This window comes from Lampris incognitus, chromosome 15, assembly GCF_029633865.1.
Source record: "Lampris incognitus isolate fLamInc1 chromosome 15, fLamInc1.hap2, whole genome shotgun sequence".
Taxonomy (NCBI): domain Eukaryota; kingdom Metazoa; phylum Chordata; class Actinopteri; order Lampriformes; family Lampridae; genus Lampris; species Lampris incognitus.
The window spans coordinates 8,627,926-8,644,675 of NC_079225.1; the positions used below are offsets into that span (position 1 = coordinate 8,627,926).

Consider the following 16,750-nt stretch of genomic DNA (forward strand, 5'->3'; position numbering starts at 1 on the left):
GGTCATCTCTCTTACCTATCAGCACTATGCTTGGTTAGTTCCTGGTCCTCCCTCTGGTCATCTCTCATACCTATCAGCACTACGCTTGGTTAATTCCTGGTCTTCGCTCTGGTCATCTCTCATACCTATCAGCACTATGCTTGGTTAGTTCCTGGTCCTCGCTCTGGTCATCTCTCATACCTATCAGCACTATGCTTGGTTAGTTCTTGGTCTTCGCTCTGGTCATCTCTCATACCTATCAGCACTACGCTTGGTTAATTCCTGGTCTTCGCTCTGGTCATCTCTCAGACTGCTGCACTGCAGTTCTTGCTGGTCTACTAGCCCACGCAATACAACTGCTACATATAATCCAAAATACTACCATACACTTGATTTTCAAGTTGCCAAGATCGGTGTTTGATCCAGGCTACACAACTGAGACATTTGCCTTCTACTAAATGACCCGCTAGCAGAATGATGCATGGGCCCACCTGACTTGCTTCTACGATAGATAAATAAATGTATGATTAAAAGAATAGGAAGCGGTAAGTGGTTGTTTCTAAAGATGCTTTTTTTCTCTTTTCTTCCAGTCTCATGTTTTTAACGCTTCCAATGTTTGAGGCCACAGGAAGGAAAAATGAAGCACAGCAAAAATGCCTGCAAAGTACGATTGGCGGGCGTCCGGGTGGCGTGGTGGTCTACTCTGTTGCCTATCAAAACGGGGATCACTGGTTTGAATCCCCGTGTTACCTCCGGCTTGGTCGGGTGTCCCTGCAAACACAGTTGGCCGTGTCTGCGGGTGGGAAGCCGGATGTGGGTATGTGTCCTGGTCGCTGCACTAGCGCCTCCTCTGGTAGGTCGGGGCACCTGTTCAGGGAGGGAGGGGGAAGTGGGGGTCATAGCATGATCCTCCCACACGCTACGTCCCCCTGGTGAAACTCCTCACTGTCAGGTGAAAAGAAGCAGCTGGTGACTCCACATTTATCGGAGGAGGCATGTGGTAGTCTGCAGTCCTCCCCGGATCGGCAGAGGGGGTGGAGCAGTGACCGGGACGGCTCGGAAGAGTGGGATGATTGGCCAGGTACAATTGGTGAATAAAAGAGGGAAAAATCCCAAAAAAAAAAAGGTCGAATGGCAAATTTTTTTCCCCTTATCAGCGCTAATGCTAACACTTAAATATCCCGGGATGGAGAGCGGTTGCAGATAATGGACAGATAACAGAGCGGCGAAGCGTCTCGCGGGATGGAGCAGATGTACACGGGTCAGATTTGGATCAGATGGCACCGCATTACATCACACTTCAACCCTGACCCATTAACCTTTCAGCCTACCTTGGAGTACTTGTATGAAACTTGGTTTCCTCTCCTGCAGCAGCCGGTCATCTTCTGGATGACCAGGTCTCTGGTAAGACAGAAGAGATTTGGTCACAATTAATGTGCAAGCAGCCCCCCGCCCCCCCACATCCCATCTACAACACATCTGAAAAATTAAGAAAATAGTTCTGTCATTAGACGCTGTGGTTGTTATTTGAGTGACCTCACCTCCTCTCTCTCTTGTGTAGGAGCAGAACCAGGAGACAGATGGTCAGAGCCACTATCAAGATGCTGAGCACCGCCCCGACCGCCTGACTCCTCGCCGACAGAGCCGGAACCACGTTGTCCGTCCCTCGGTCATCCAACGTCTCACTGTCAACAAAAGACCTTTAGAATGACACTTCAAGCTGGTACCAGTGAATGTACCTGTTTGGTTTGATTATGAACCAGGAACCTCCGAAGACAAAGACTCCTCCAAATGGTCAGTTGTGTCAGTGTGTTTATGCATGTTTGGAGTTTTGCATATTTTGGCCATTAAGAGATTTATGCTTGTTTATATACAGTGTCTTTTTTTGTGGATTGTTTTTCCTCCTCCCCTTTTCTCCCCAACAGCATCCAGCCAATTACTCCCCTCTGCCGATTCGGGGAGGGCTGCAGACTACCACATGCCTCCCCCGACACATGTGGAGTCACCAGCCGCTTCTTTTCACCTGACAGTGAGGAATTTCGCCGGGGGGATGTGGCGCATGGAAGGATCACGCTATTCCATCTCAGTTCCCCCTCCCCCTGAACAGGCGCCCTGACCGACCACAGGAGGCGCTAGTGCAGCGAGCAGGACACATACCCACAACTGGCTTCACACCCGCAGACACGGCCAATTGTGTCTGTAGGGACACCCGACCAAGCCGGAGGTAACACGGGGATTCGAACGGCGATCCCTGTGTTGGTAGGCAACGAAATAGACTGCCACGCCACCCGGATTACCCATGCACAGTGTCATTAAATGATTATGTGTACAAGTGCAACAGTATTAACTCACATTAGTCCACAGACGGCGTTGGTGTGCCAGATAAACAGATATTGGCATCCGTCTGTCTCCAGCATGAATTCTGGGATGCCCTCCCCCGCTGAAGGGTTACAGTGGAACATGATTGTGGATGACACCGTCTTGGTCTTCTCCCGTCCACATACAGACTCAGAGGGCACCATCACATCCAGATTGCCTCCTTATAGGCCAGAAAGTTCACATTATTATGTGAAAAAAGACGTTAGAAATTAATCATCTATATTTGTATAAAGCAAGATTGTATGTTTGTATGTTCACTTAAAACTCCAGAAATACTCACCGTAGAACAAAAAGAAAGGGATCTTTACAATCAGCACTTTCCAAGGATTGCACAGTTCGAAAAATATTTCAAAAACCAGGTAAAAAAATTTGATTTATTTGCGAAAGAGGCATTCCAACGATGCTTTGTGGAGACTTCTGGCAAATCCTTCCAGTGGTCAAGGGAGGCACTACACCTAACATTGTCAATGCTAGTCTGAAGGCACGCAACGTGGTTTACCCCGAGGCGCTTGAGCACTGAGCGACTAATACACACACTGGCAAAGAAGCTTGATGAATGGATTGAAAATTATCACATTTGATAATTTTCGTTAATAACAGTTTATTCGAGATTAGTTTATCTCATGTATCATAACATAAATTATCCTATATTTCATCATCCATTATATCGTCAATATCAGATGGTGTTGGTTGTTTTGGTGAGAACATTTTCCCCGGGCAACACCGTTTACCTCCGCTAGTATTAAATAAAGATTTAATTTATGTGGCCATGTCTCTTATCCGGCCCAGCTGCTGGGAGCCTGTGCTTATGCTGGGAGCACATTTATTAAACATTCACCTATTCAGGGAAAACTCCCTCAGCATTTGTGCTCTTTTTGAACACTAGCATGGGATGTATTCATACGATTACACACAGCTGGTCCATTCAGTACAGCTACGGTCTGCTGATGCAGGCTGTTAGTCCTAATAAACATGATGTTGATTCAGTTTAAAGACTTTATTTAGTCCATAACCAACACGGACAAAACAGCCGCCATACTCTCACATGAACAAGAGCCAACTAACACGCACGCTTCACCCCGTCAAGGGAGAGCTATTTTACCGTAAAGAACAGTGTAGAGGGGACATACATGTTACCATAAAGAACAGTGTAGAGGGGAAATACATGTTAACACAGGCTACAGAAAAGCTTCAAAACAGCTGGAGCCAACTGCCTCAACTCTCCTGAAGGAGGGGGGAGTGATACCCATTCAACCTCTCATCCAGACCGGGGAACACCTGAGGCTTGTTTCACGGGATCTTCTGGGACTTCCACTCGCAGATCGCATTTATCTTGTCAAAAAGGCATTTCGTGAAAATGCATTGCTTGCTAATCGCGAATGAAAGTGCAACAACTACAGACCCCCCCCCTTTTTTTTTCTCCCCAATTGTACTTGAGCATGCTTTGTGACCTGCATGTGTGGCTTTCTTCTAGGTGAAACACCCCAAAAGCAGCAAGAAAAATCTATCGCATCTCTATCTACATGTCACAGCATTCATGAAATGAGCCCCTGCTTATCCTTGAGGGCACCAGTAGCCCCGGCTGAAAGTAATGTGTGAAGTATCTTAATGTAGGCATGGTTGTACTATGCAATAAATTACCTTTAATGTAGTACTTGGCTTTGCTGGAGGAGCCTATCTTGCGCTGAAAGTTTCCGTTGAGTTTGACCTGGCAGATGTTGGCTCCAACACAGCTGGGCATGGAGCTGTTAGTGATGCCTGAGAGCTGGATGTGGTAGACGTAGTTGTCCCCATTGGGACGGTTGTCTCCGGAAGCTTGGTGATGGCTAGAAAAGGTGGAAAGTTAGAGATATAGAAGGTCTTTATGTCTCCTGTAATGACTATTGGTTCCCCCCCCCCCCAATTGTACCCGGCCAATCATCCCGGTCTCTGCTCCACCACCTCTGCTGATCCGGGGAGGGCTGCAGAGTACCACATGCCTCCTCCCATACACATGGAGTCACCAGCCGCTTCTTTTCACCTGACAGTGAGGAGTTTCGCCAGGGGGACGTAGTGCGTGGGAGGATCACACTATTCTCCCCCTAGTCCCCCCCCCCCCGAACAGGCGCCTCAACCAACCACAGGAGGCGCTAGTGCAGCGACAAGGACACATACCCGCATCAGGCTTCCCACCTGCAGACACGGCCAATTGTGTCTGTAGGGACACCTGAGCAAGCCGGAGGTAACACGGGGATTCGAACTGACGAGCCCCGTGTTGATAGGCAACGGAATAGACCGCCACGCCACCCGGACGCCCCCTTAATGACTAGTGTTAATAAAAAGATTTAAGAGATTTAACACCTTTGTTAAGCATAAGAGAAAAAGCAAAATTAAAGAGCTAGTAAGTGTGTGTGTGTGTGTGTGTGTGTGTGTGTGTGTGTGTGTGTGTGTGTGTGTTATACCTAAAATAGAGACCTCCCAGACTAAGGATGACCCCGGTGTCTGGGACTTGGATGGTCCCGTTGACCATGGTCACCTCACGTTGCTTGACAGCACACGCCGCACGAGTCTCCCAGCCAATCACGAACTCACATGTGGCTTCGTCCATGCTGACAGAGAGACAGACGGAGACAAAAATACACATTAAAAGTAGCAGGACACACGGGCTGTGCGCAAACAAGTACACACACGTATGTTAACGACCGTTTGCACATGTACTGTACACATGCACTCACAACTTCTACTGTACATTAATGCACTGGCACACATCATCTTTGCACGTGTATTTCCTGTGTGTGAGCGTGTGCATGACTGAACCGGACTGAAAGACGGCACGGGTCTCACGGGTCTCACGGGACTCCAAACCAAACCGTCACCAGAGAAAAAACTTTAACTTTAAAGACAAACAGAAGGTTCTGCTTTGATTTGTGGTAGTTAGGCATTGTGCGCCACGGAGTAAATGAGTGCTTGGAGAGAGTGTGCCGTATCGACTATTGATAAAGCACCCGGGGCCGTGACCGCGCACAGGCCGGGCAGGCCGGGGTCGTTTTCTTCTCAGGTGCGGGAATGGAAGAAAGCGATCCGATCAGAAACGACAGAAATGTGTAATCGCTGGAGCGAGAGACACTCCTCCAGAGGTTGTGCAAGTGTGGGGGAAAATCCAACACGACGTGACGATGGTGATGGTCTCCGTATGGACGCCCCCCTACTCACTGTGCTCTGAGGTTCATCGCCCCGGGGTCGAACCCTCGAACCCAGGACCTCCTTGCTGTGAGGCGACAGCGCTAACCACTGCGCCACCGTTGCCGTATCCCTTAGCTAACCGGTCTTTTGTCACCGTGTGTAGGATCAACTCACTGGTACACATTTATCTTCAAGTCCGTCCCTGGTTTTCCTACCCGCGTGTTTACACCTCCCATCATCTCGGCAGCCATCAGCTACGATCTCAAGGACTATTTGAGGTTGTGGGTTCCCACAGTCCGTACTGATTTCAGACCTCAGGGAGAAGCCAAGCCCAGCTTACCGACCTCTATAACAGGAAGGTGTTCAGAAAGGCTACTTCCCTTCTGGAGCGCCAAGGTCACCCCCTTCGGCCAGAGTTTGAGCTGTTACCCTCGGGTGGCCGGTTGAGGATGCCCTGCATCAGGACTAAGACATACAGGGCTTCCTTTGTCCCCTCTGCCATCCAGTTGTTAAAAAGATAGTATTCATCTGTTGTCTATTTGTTTCCTTGGTCTGTATATTTGAACTCACTGCAAAAGGACTCTAAGAAACTCGTCAGTTTACTGGTGATGAACTCTGCTTGCACTTGCACACATTAGTCTTTAATACTGTTCTAACTGCATTGCCTTGTTTATTTATTTATGCTTATTTCGTGTTCCCTGTATTTGTGCAGGGCCGACACATTCACACCTAGGGACAGTTTAGTACGGCCGAGTCACCTGACCTACATGGCTTCGGACTGTTAAAACCGGAGCACCCGGCGACCCGGAGGTCTGCGATGGTCTGGCGGCCTGTCCAGGGTTTCTCCCTACCCGCCGCCCAGTGACTGCTGGGACAGGCTTCAGCATCCCCACGACCCAAACCTGGATAAGCGGCCTGGATAATGGACGGATGGGTGTGTTTTGTGCAAGCCACATGTCCGCGTGCTGCAGCGGTCTGGGTCAGGACTCTTGCAAATGAGACTCCTTGTCTCAACGAGACCTTCCTGATTAAACAAAGGTTAAATTCAAAGAGGAAATAAAGTCACCCAAGTGTTTGGACGGGTCCCAACGTACTGAATGACTTGTTACCTGATAAGTTTGGGGTGTCCAACAGTGGTGCCACAGTTGAGTCTGATCGTAGTCTTCGCCCTCAGGCCTTTATCACACACAGCATCCCCCATGGAGTAGCTCACCACAATTCTTTCATCTGGACACAGAAGCATAAGCAGGAGGCTTTTTACAATACATACCATGTTCAGCATCACTCAGTCCATACTGGAAATCCTCCTGTCAGACTGACACGATGTGTCTGATGGGTGGTACATGCGCCGGAGGAGAGCGGTGCCTGGGGGCTTGCTTTCAAAGCCATCATTACATCAGCCGATGTCACCGGTTCAGGAACCAGCAACACTTTGTCATTTCACTTCATGCACTTGTGTACATGAAATGCAACGAAATGCCGCTTCCCCCAGCCCACAACAGTACAACACAAAGACAACAACACATCCAAACATGACAAGAACACACATATCTAAACTAACACATATATCCAGACTAACACACATATCCAGACTAAACAAAAATCACTGTCCAAGGGGAACGAAAGCCAGCCGGGATGAATGTCAGAACTGCCAGTCTGCATGGGCTAGCAGTTAGCTTAGCCTGCCCCGCTTCTGCATCCTGTCAGACCGCCCGAGGCATTTCCTCCTCGGGCACAGCTCCGGGCAGGGGCCATGGTCCCCGGGCCCACCAGACCAAGCTCTCCCAGCCAATCCGGTGCCAGCTCTCCCAGCCAGACACCCACAACACACCTCCCCACACTCCTCACGATGACATCAAAAACACCACAGTCAACGCCAGGTGAGGCCGCCGCCAGACCGCCCTCGGTGTTATCGGAACTGCCGGTCTGCATGGGCTAGCAGTTAGCTTAGCCTGCCCCGCTCTCCCAGCCATCAAATGAGGACAAAACTTAGACGCAGACTTGGACAAAGACACTGCATGGACGGTACTGGGTGAGGCCGCCGCAAATGCGAATTCGCGCCGCCATCTTCCCAGCAGTTGGCACACCTACCAGACTGGGGAAAACTAATGAGTGAAATCCCTGTTGGGTTGGAATGAAAACCTGCATAGACATGCCCCCCCCCCAAAACAAACAAACAAGCACACACACACACGCACGTACGCACAATCCAGCATCTGTGCTGTGACAAATCTATTCATAACTTGTGTGACTAGGGAAAGCCTAGAAAGATCCCTGGCCTATCACAGAAGCAAATAAAAAGTACACTGACATGATTCTGATTTCCGACCCACCTGTGTAGCTCATCTGTTGGGTGTAGACCCGGCCCAGGGCCTGTGTCTTTCCTGCTGCGGTATGCCTGCAAATTGTTGCCCCCTCTGGGCAATCTGTCAGCTCACAGTGGACACCCTGGCATAGGTTGATGTAATACCTGGAGACATGTGTAGGGGGACGAGAGAGTAAGACAGCGATGGCCATTTTTTGCCTGTTTTGCGAACAGTTGTTAAGATGTGATTCTCAGATGATTCCCCCACAGTCTGTAAACACAAACGAAACTTTTGCAGCTTTATTCCGCTGCATCTAAGTTTTATTATCCAAAAAAGACGAGAGACTGGAAGGCAGAGGTGAGGGGGAATGACAAAGTAAGGACAAAAGGGGAAACGGGGACAATAACTAGGCCAGGAAAAGGTAAGTCAAAAGTGAAGAAGGGTAAAAAAAAACAAACACAAAAGGGGAAACAAACGCTGAGACGTGCATAGATAAAGCTGAAGATAAACAGGAAATTAAAGCACGGCGATAGAAACGACTTGGAACATTGAACATTGACGATGAGACCGGGGCCGGACTTACGAGTCTCCACTGTGGCTGAACTTCCACGGCTCAGTGAGGGAGGAGAGGGTGCGCAGGTCGAAGGTCTGGTGCTGGCTGACCAGCTTACACTCCATCTTTCTGGGTGGACACACCGCGCTGGTCCGCCACTGGAAGCTGGCCGAGCAGCCCCCCGTCTCTGACAGCAGCTTGGGGGAACCGTGTCCTGCGGTCTGGTCACAGGTAAACATGATGGAGGACTGACGTGTACCGGTCACTGGAGGAGTCAGAGTAGATGCCGAGGAACGACAAACAGGACACAGGCAATAAGAACACTATTAAGACACTATTAAGTACGTATATGTATGTACACTACCGTTCAAAAGTTTGGGATCACCCAAACAATTTTGTGTTTTCCATGAAAAGTCACACTTATTCACCACCATATGTTGTGAAATGAATAGAAAATAGAGTCAAGACATTGACAAGGTTAGAAATAATGATTTGTATTTGAAATAAGATTTTTTTTACATCAAACTTTGCTTTCATCAAAGAATCCTCCATTTGCAGCAATTACAGCATTGCAGACCTTTGGCATTCTAGCTGTTAATTTGTTGAGGTAATCTGGAGAAATTGCACCCCACGCTTCCAGAAGCAGCTCCCACAAGTTGGATTGGTTGGATGGGCACTTCTTTGAGCAGATTGAGTTTCTGGAGCATCACATTTGTGGGGTCAATTAAACGCTCAAAATGGCCAGAAAAAGAGAACTTTCATCTGAAACTCGACAGTCTATTCTTGTTCTTAGAAATGAAGGCTATTCCATGCGAGAAATTGCTAAGAAATTGAAGATTTCCTACACCGGTGTGTACTACTCCCTTCAGAGGACAGCACAAACAGGCTCTAACCAGAGTAGAAAAAGAAGTGGGAGGCCGCGTTGCACAACTGAGCAAGAAGATAAGTACATTAGAGTCTCTAGTTTGAGAAACAGACGCCTCACAGGTCCCCAACTGGCATCTTCATTAAATAGTACCTGTTAGAGCCTGTTTGTGCTGTCCTCTGAAGGGAGTAGTACACACCGGTGTAGGAAATCTTCAATTTCTTAGCAATTTCTCGCATGGAATAGCCTTCATTTCTAAGAACAAGAATAGACTGTCGAGTTTCAGATGAAAGTTCTCTTTTTCTGGCCATTTTGAGCGTTTAATTGACCCCACAAATGTGATGCTCCAGAAACTCAATCTGCTCAAAGAAGTGCCCATCCAACCAATCCAACTTGTGGGAGCTGCTTCTGGAAGCGTGGGGTGCAATTTCTCCAGATTACCTCAACAAATTAACAGCTAGAATGCCAAAGGTCTGCAATGCTGTAATTGCTGCAAATGGAGGATTCTTTAACGAAAGCAAAGTTTGATGTAAAAAAAATCTTATTTCAAATAAAAATCATTATTTCTAACCTTGTCAATGTCTTGACTCTATTTTCTATTCATTTCACAACATATGGTGGTGAATAAGTGTGACTTTTCATGGAAAACACGAAATTGTTTGGGTGATCCCAAACTTTTGAACGGTAGTGTACATAACTATGTGCATGTATGTAACTAATACCACCACATTTCCCTAAGGGCCCAGACACACCAAGCCGACTAGCGGGGACAACGGTCGACTGCTGCGTCGCCTCACATCACCTGCCGTCTGGGCCAAAAAGCAGTACTTGAACACACCGCAAAGACTACAGCTGACAGCCAGCTAGCATGTACGTTCTGCACCGACTCGCTAAGCTGAACAGCCAATCAGAGTGATCTCTCTCACCGCTGAGCTCCAACATGCTGAATAGTCCGAAAAGCCGCTGACAGGGGTCCGACTAGTGCCGACGGTGCGGGACACCATCAGCAACTATGATGACACCTTCTCCGAATGTCAAATAGGCCACACTGTGTCACTGGTCCTTCCTAACTTGCGGCATTTTGAATGAAATTCCTTTTAAATGCAGCACTCTCCATACCTAAAACTAGCGGTGGATTTACATTTCTCAAACACTTCTCACCAGGTACTGAGCGGTAGGTCAGCTTTTCACTTTAAAACTTCTTACATGGCGGTCAAGGTTTTCTCTAAAATCCCGGGCACAGGAAAAGCTACAGACAGGTACCTTCTGCTTTCTCCAAGTTAGGATAAACTACGCCTTCAATTCCAGTAATAGCTGAAAGGTCGCCTGCCTTTTACATGTCGTTTTGTGCTTTGTGGCGTTAGAATGCACCATTTGTCTGTGATGTTGTGTGTTTGATTTAAAAAAACAAACATTAGCTCTAAAACTAGCGTGTTACACATTATTGCCCACGGAGGTCCTTACAATCACCATGTACATCATCAGAGTTTCAGATTTTGTTTGCCTGTTTCCACCAGACAGTTTTTCAGCTTCCCTAAGTTTCAGCTTTAAATAAGTTGAACCCTGAATTTTAGAGTATTGGCACTCCCCCTCCTACGAAGTTACCATGTTAAGCCAGTCTATGTTAACATCGCGCCGATCCATGTCAACTCCAGCTGACTGAAAAATCTCTACGAACTTGGAAGAGAATTCCATACCCTTATTTTTTATCAACAACTTCCTGAAAAAAATATCTGTTACCTTGACTACAGTCAGGTTTCTTTTATTACCACACTGTCACGCTGGTGGAATTCATCTCAGTACAGATGAATGGCTGTAGCAATACATCACATACAACACCAGTGCAAACATAAAGGACATAGGTGCAAAAAGAAAGACATACAGTACACAGCTCCACATACCATACATACAGTTAAATTAGAGCTACTTTTCTGTATCTATCAACTGTACAGCTTTGGGGAAGAAGCTCCGGTTAGGGTGTCTGTCCTGCTTTCTAGCGACTAGTGAGCTGGGTGGAGAGGGTCATTGATTGTCTTGATTGCTCGTGAGATGGTACATTGTGTGTATATGGAGTCCAATGTGGAGAATTTGCAGCCTATGATCCTTGATGCTCTGGTGATAATTCTGTCTTTATTGTGTTCTTCGATGCGTTTCCTTAACAGACAGCAATCGCAGTGACAGGATGTACTAGATTCGTCATCATCATTAGGTCGAGTATCCTCGGATGGCTCTGACCCTCTCACGCCATCCGTCTCTATCCTGCATAGCAGCTGGAAGACCCTCAGATGGACAACCTGTGTCGTTGACAAGTTGATTGATGTAATTTCTTGCAGGCCTTCCCACACATGTCTTTCCACGTTTGGGTGACCAAAGCAGCGTGTCGCTTGTGAGTTCTTCCTTGCTCCTCCAGCAAATCGAACCCTTCGTTCTTGGATCGTGTTTGAGATGGCGGGTATATGGCCATAGAGACACTTCTTTGTAGGGTGCTTCTTCCAGGACACGTTCAGAGCAGCCTGCAGCATTCTGATGAAAGCCCCATCAAGTTTGGATTCAAACCGTTTAGTGAGGGCCCAAGAAGATGATTCTTAAGTGAGAACGGGCTCAACTGTTGCTCAAAAAAATTCCCGCTTCAGTTTGTCTGGTAACGTGGACTTCCAGATGACATTAAGTCCCTCAATGGCACCCCAAGCCTTTCCAATTCGAAGCAGCACATCTCTTTCGGTGGATTCGAAGTTGCTTCCCAAGTAAATAAATTCCAAGACAGATTTGATGTTATGACCATCTGATGAGGAGATGATTCCTTCTTGGTTGTAGCTGATGAATTCATTTTTCCTAGCGTTGATGTGGAGGCCTACTTCTTTCGCTGCATGTTCAAGACTGTGCAACAGCGAGGTAGCATCCTCAATGTTGTCAGTGAGAAGGGCAAGATTGTCTGCATAGTCGACATCAGTTAAGGTTTGAGCAGGATGTTGACTGCTTCTCCTGGGCTTCAGTGTAAGGCCAAGCTCCTTGATTGTGTCGATGGAGGTGCTTAGTACATAATCGAGACAGAATAAAAAGAAATGGTGCTAGCGTGTTAGATCTAGATTATGGCTGTGTAAAACTGGACCAGTAGACCTTGCCTGACAGTGTTTTTTCATTTGTCTCGGGCTTTTGCATTTGATGGTTGGCGTTGAGGTCCCATTTCAGGTTATTGCTGATGTGTGTGCCAAAGAACTTGAAGGAGTCAGTTATAGTAATTGGTTGGCTGTCGATGAGGATAGGTGCTTTTATCAACTGTTTTGTTCTGAAGTCAACGATCATTTCAGTATTCTTTTTCGTCCAGGACCAGGTCGTTTTCCTTGCACCAGTTGACTTGACTTCTCTACCTCCAGCCTGTAGCTGTTTTTATTGTCTTTTGAGATTCAATCCTAAAATTGTGGTGTCGTCCGAGTAGTTCAAAATCCTGGAGTTTAATGTTGATCTGAAATCATTGGTGAAGAGGGAGAAGAGCAATGGGGACAGAATGCATCCCTATGGCAACCCCATGCTGGTGGTGAGGGGGTGGGTGGGAAGTGATGTTGTTGAATCTGTCAACTTGGCTCCTTTCCTCCAAAATATCCAGGATCCAGAGCCACAGTGAGGTGTTATTCTTCATGCCCTGAAGTTTCCTGAACAGATTGACAGGGTTGATTAAAGCAGAACCGAAATCGATGAACAGAATTCTTGCATAGGTGCGTTTGGACTCTAGATGTTAGAGGCTGAAGCACAGTGCCAGGTTGACTGCGTCATCTGTGGACCGGTTTGGGCAATATGCAAATTGTAGTGGGTCCATCAGGTGGGATGTGACTGATTTAATGTGTGCCAGGACTATGTGCTCAAAAGCCTTCATGGCTACTGATGTCAAGGCCACAGGCCTGGAGTCATTGAGGCCAGATATTTTTGCTGTTTTGTGAATGGGGATGACAATGGAGTTTTTGAAGGGAGCTGGAAACTTTTGTTGGCTGAGTGAGAAGTTATAGATATCTGTTTAGACTGGGGCCAGCTGGTCTGAGCAGTGTGTTAGTAAGGCTGAGGTTAAATGGTCTGAGCCTGCTGCTTTGTTTTAGTCCAGCTCACAAAACACCCTTCTCTATTTGTTTTAGTTGTGAATGATGGTGGTAGGTGAGAGGTTGGGAATGGCCATATGCTTGTAGTCGGCCTCTCAAACCGGGCAAAAAAAAAGTGTTCGACCTGTCTGGTAGTTCCAAGGTCTGCATCAGTGGGGGCCGGTGAGTTCCTGAAGACTTTTCCAAATTGCCTTGGGGTTGTTTGTGACAAATCTGTCCTACAGTTTTTTGGCATAAGATGTTTTTGCTTTCCTTATTGCAGATCCGAGTTCATATTTTGCTGCTTTGTATTTTCTAATTTTCCCACTTTTGAATGCAGTGTTCTTCTTTCTGCGGTAATGGATGTTTGAAAGGACATCTCCTGTGTCGGGATAGGGTTCTGATTGACTGCTGCCACATTGTGTGTGCTGCCAGGTACGTCGCCTCCTCCAAGTTAGGTGCTGTTTGTTTGTATCTCATCAGATAGGGGGTAGTTGTATGGGTATAATCCATACGTAGTTCTCCCAATTTCCAGTAGTGTATTTTGGTCATATGTAGTCACGCAAAGGATTAACTTGACAAACAGCAAAAACGAAAGAAAAAAAAAACAAGCAAAAACACATGGTGTATTGCCAGAACTCCTACTGTGGCTAGCCTCTGGGCCCTGGGCCGCCATCAGTGAAGCAGAGAGAGAGACAGACAGAAACAGAGAGAGAGACACAGAGAGAGAGAGAGATTGATTCAAGGCACACACATTTTATTACCTCCGCCACAGTATCCCCACTTCTTGTCTACATCGTAGTTGGAGGTGGTGGCACACCACTTCCTGCCATCCGTCCCTCCATCTGTGGTGCATTCTGTATACTCCTTCTGTGTGAAGGTGAAGGGGAACACACATACCTCCTCATGCTCCGTCACTGGAGTAAAAGAGTACGTACACACACACACACACACACACACACACACACACACACACACACACACACACACACACACACACACACACACACACACACACAACAAACAAACAGGATTTCAATACTTGAAAATGACAGAAAGTCTTTGATATCAAAATCATAGCCTCAAGTTTTATTTATTTATCTTTTAGAAATAGCCTTGAACACAGTATGTAAAACATAGCACTGGTTCCAAGACTGACTACACTTTAAGGAAATGAATTTGCACGTAGTGAGTCAAGACATGTGAATCTTCATACTTGAGCTAAGAATTTCCACACCAGATCTGGTGTCTACAGTTCAGGTCTGTCCTTGATCTCAGGCAAGACATGAACCATTTTTTACTTGGCACTTAATGAAGGTTAAAACAAAAGGTAAAAACTAGCGCTAAACACCATTTAACTTAATCTAAAGCCAGTGTGGCTATATATTGGCTATACAGAGAATAGACCACTACGCTACCCAGATGCCCGTAGTAAAACTTTTAAAAAGGGTTAAGGCTCGTAAAGCCGCTGGCCCAGACGGCATCCCTTCCCATGTCCTCAAGGCATGTTACACTCAGCTATCTCACTGACATGTTTAATCTGTCCTTGTCATTGTCTGTGGTTCCACTGTGTGTTAAGAAACCCACCATGGTGTCTGTACCTAAGAAAACACCTGTCTCGTCTTAATGATTACCGACCTGTTGATTTGACCTCTGTTATTATGACGTGCCAGGAAAGACTGGTTATATCATATATAAATAAAATGTAACATTCCTGCCACCTTTGACCCATTACAGTTTGCCTACTGTTCCAACAGATCTGTAGATGGCGCTATCTCACTTGCTCTGCACACTGCTTTAGTACACCATGAAAAGAAAAATACCTATGTCAGAATGTTGTTTATTGATTACAGCTCTGCTTCTAATACATTTGTACCCTACAAACTGGTGTTGAAACTATGAGGTCTATCTGGAGAACTCCATCTGTAATTGACTATTTGATTTCGTGACAGGCAGGCTCCAGACTGTGAGGCTATAACCTACTCATCTACATTAGTTCTTAGAACAGGCGTGCCTCAGGGCTGCTGTCTAAGTCCCCTATTGTAGTCTGTTTACACACGACTGTGTTGCCAAAGAAGACAACAGCATCATTAAATTCACTGACGACACCAGTGTTTGGACTAAAAAGTGACAGTGATGAGAGGGCCTATAGGAGGGAAGTGGAATATTTAACCATATGGTGCCATGACAACAACCTCCCTCTAAAGGTCAATAAGAGAAAAGAAATCATTGTTAACTCAACAAAAAAGACATGCATGTTAGGGTTAATACTCCTGTCGGTGCCCCTGAGCAAGGCAATAGGAAGAAATAATTGAGTTGGTCCCCGGGTGCTGCACGGCGGCTGCTCACTGCTCCTAGCTACACAGCTAGGATGGGTTAAATGCAGAAAGTAAATTTCATTTGTGTATATGTACAAAATGACTAATAAACAGTATTCCATTCTATTCCATTTAGAAAGATCAGGGGAATCACATTCCATCAATGGTTCATCCGTTGAAATTGTGGACAACTTTTGATTTCTCGGCTTACACATCACAGACACCCTCACATGGTCTCTCAACACCAATTGCATCCTCAAGAAGGCACAGCAGAGACTGTATTTTCAGAGGCGTCTCAATTTTCATCGCAGTACCATCGACAGTATCTTGACAGGCTGTATCACAGTGTGGTCTGGCAACCTGACTGCTCAGGACTGCAGACTGCTGCAAAGGACTGTAAAGCCAGCAGCAAAAATCACTGGCATGGAACTACCACAACTTCATAATGTTTACACCACTCGCTGCAAAAGGAAAGCTCAAAACATCATGAAGGACACCAGCCACCTGCTCATGTTCTGTTCTCGCTCCTTCCACCTAAAAAAATGCTACCGAAGCATCAAATCCCCCACCACCACCCGTCTCAGTCATGGTCTCTTTATGCAGGCAGTCAAGTTGCTGAACAGCCAACACACCCATATGCACCTTACACTGTTGTGTTAGTGTACTGTAGATTGTGTATATAACGTATGAATTCATTGTGTACATAGTCTATGTAGGTCTGTAGTGTTGTCTTTTTTTTTTTTTCTTGGAATGGTGTGTCCTTGTGTTCCTTGTGTTAAGGCAGTGAGAGCCAGAGCACAAGAATTTCATTACATTCTAATACACATGAAAATGAACTTGAACTTGCGTATTAGGAAATAAGACACTGGTAAAGGATTTTGGAATCACCTGGTGGACAAGGGTCCCCGCCTCCATACTGCATCAGTATCGCCTGCTCCTCAACCTTGTAGTCCATGGTCATCACTTGACTGATCCCAAATGACGATGCGGACGTGGGTGCCCCTGAATCGGATATCTTGCACACGGCACTCTTCTTACAAGCCGGCTCTGCCACTGAACTGCAGACGTTGATCCGGTAGCTCTTTGACCCGACCGGTACCTACAGTGCAGCGTTGAATCAG

The 16,750-nt window shown here is 46.6% G+C and overlaps 1 protein-coding gene across 1 annotated transcript in view; it reads right to left on the bottom strand.

The window, feature by feature from the left end:
• igf2r (insulin-like growth factor 2 receptor) overlaps positions 1 to 16,750 on the bottom strand; it is a 103,578-nt gene that overhangs the window by 6,980 nt on the left and 79,848 nt on the right. Inside the window, exons 40-49 of the mRNA XM_056294635.1 lie at positions 16,518 to 16,728; positions 14,076 to 14,228; positions 8,410 to 8,644; positions 7,854 to 7,990; positions 6,630 to 6,747; positions 4,800 to 4,946; positions 4,000 to 4,184; positions 2,332 to 2,518; positions 1,521 to 1,664; positions 1,311 to 1,380 (exon numbers count right to left, since the gene is read on the bottom strand). Coding sequence (XP_056150610.1) covers positions 1,311 to 1,380; positions 1,521 to 1,664; positions 2,332 to 2,518; positions 4,000 to 4,184; positions 4,800 to 4,946; positions 6,630 to 6,747; positions 7,854 to 7,990; positions 8,410 to 8,644; positions 14,076 to 14,228; positions 16,518 to 16,728 — 1,587 coding nt within the window. The remainder of the gene's footprint in view (positions 1 to 1,310; positions 1,381 to 1,520; positions 1,665 to 2,331; positions 2,519 to 3,999; positions 4,185 to 4,799; positions 4,947 to 6,629; positions 6,748 to 7,853; positions 7,991 to 8,409; positions 8,645 to 14,075; positions 14,229 to 16,517; positions 16,729 to 16,750) is intronic.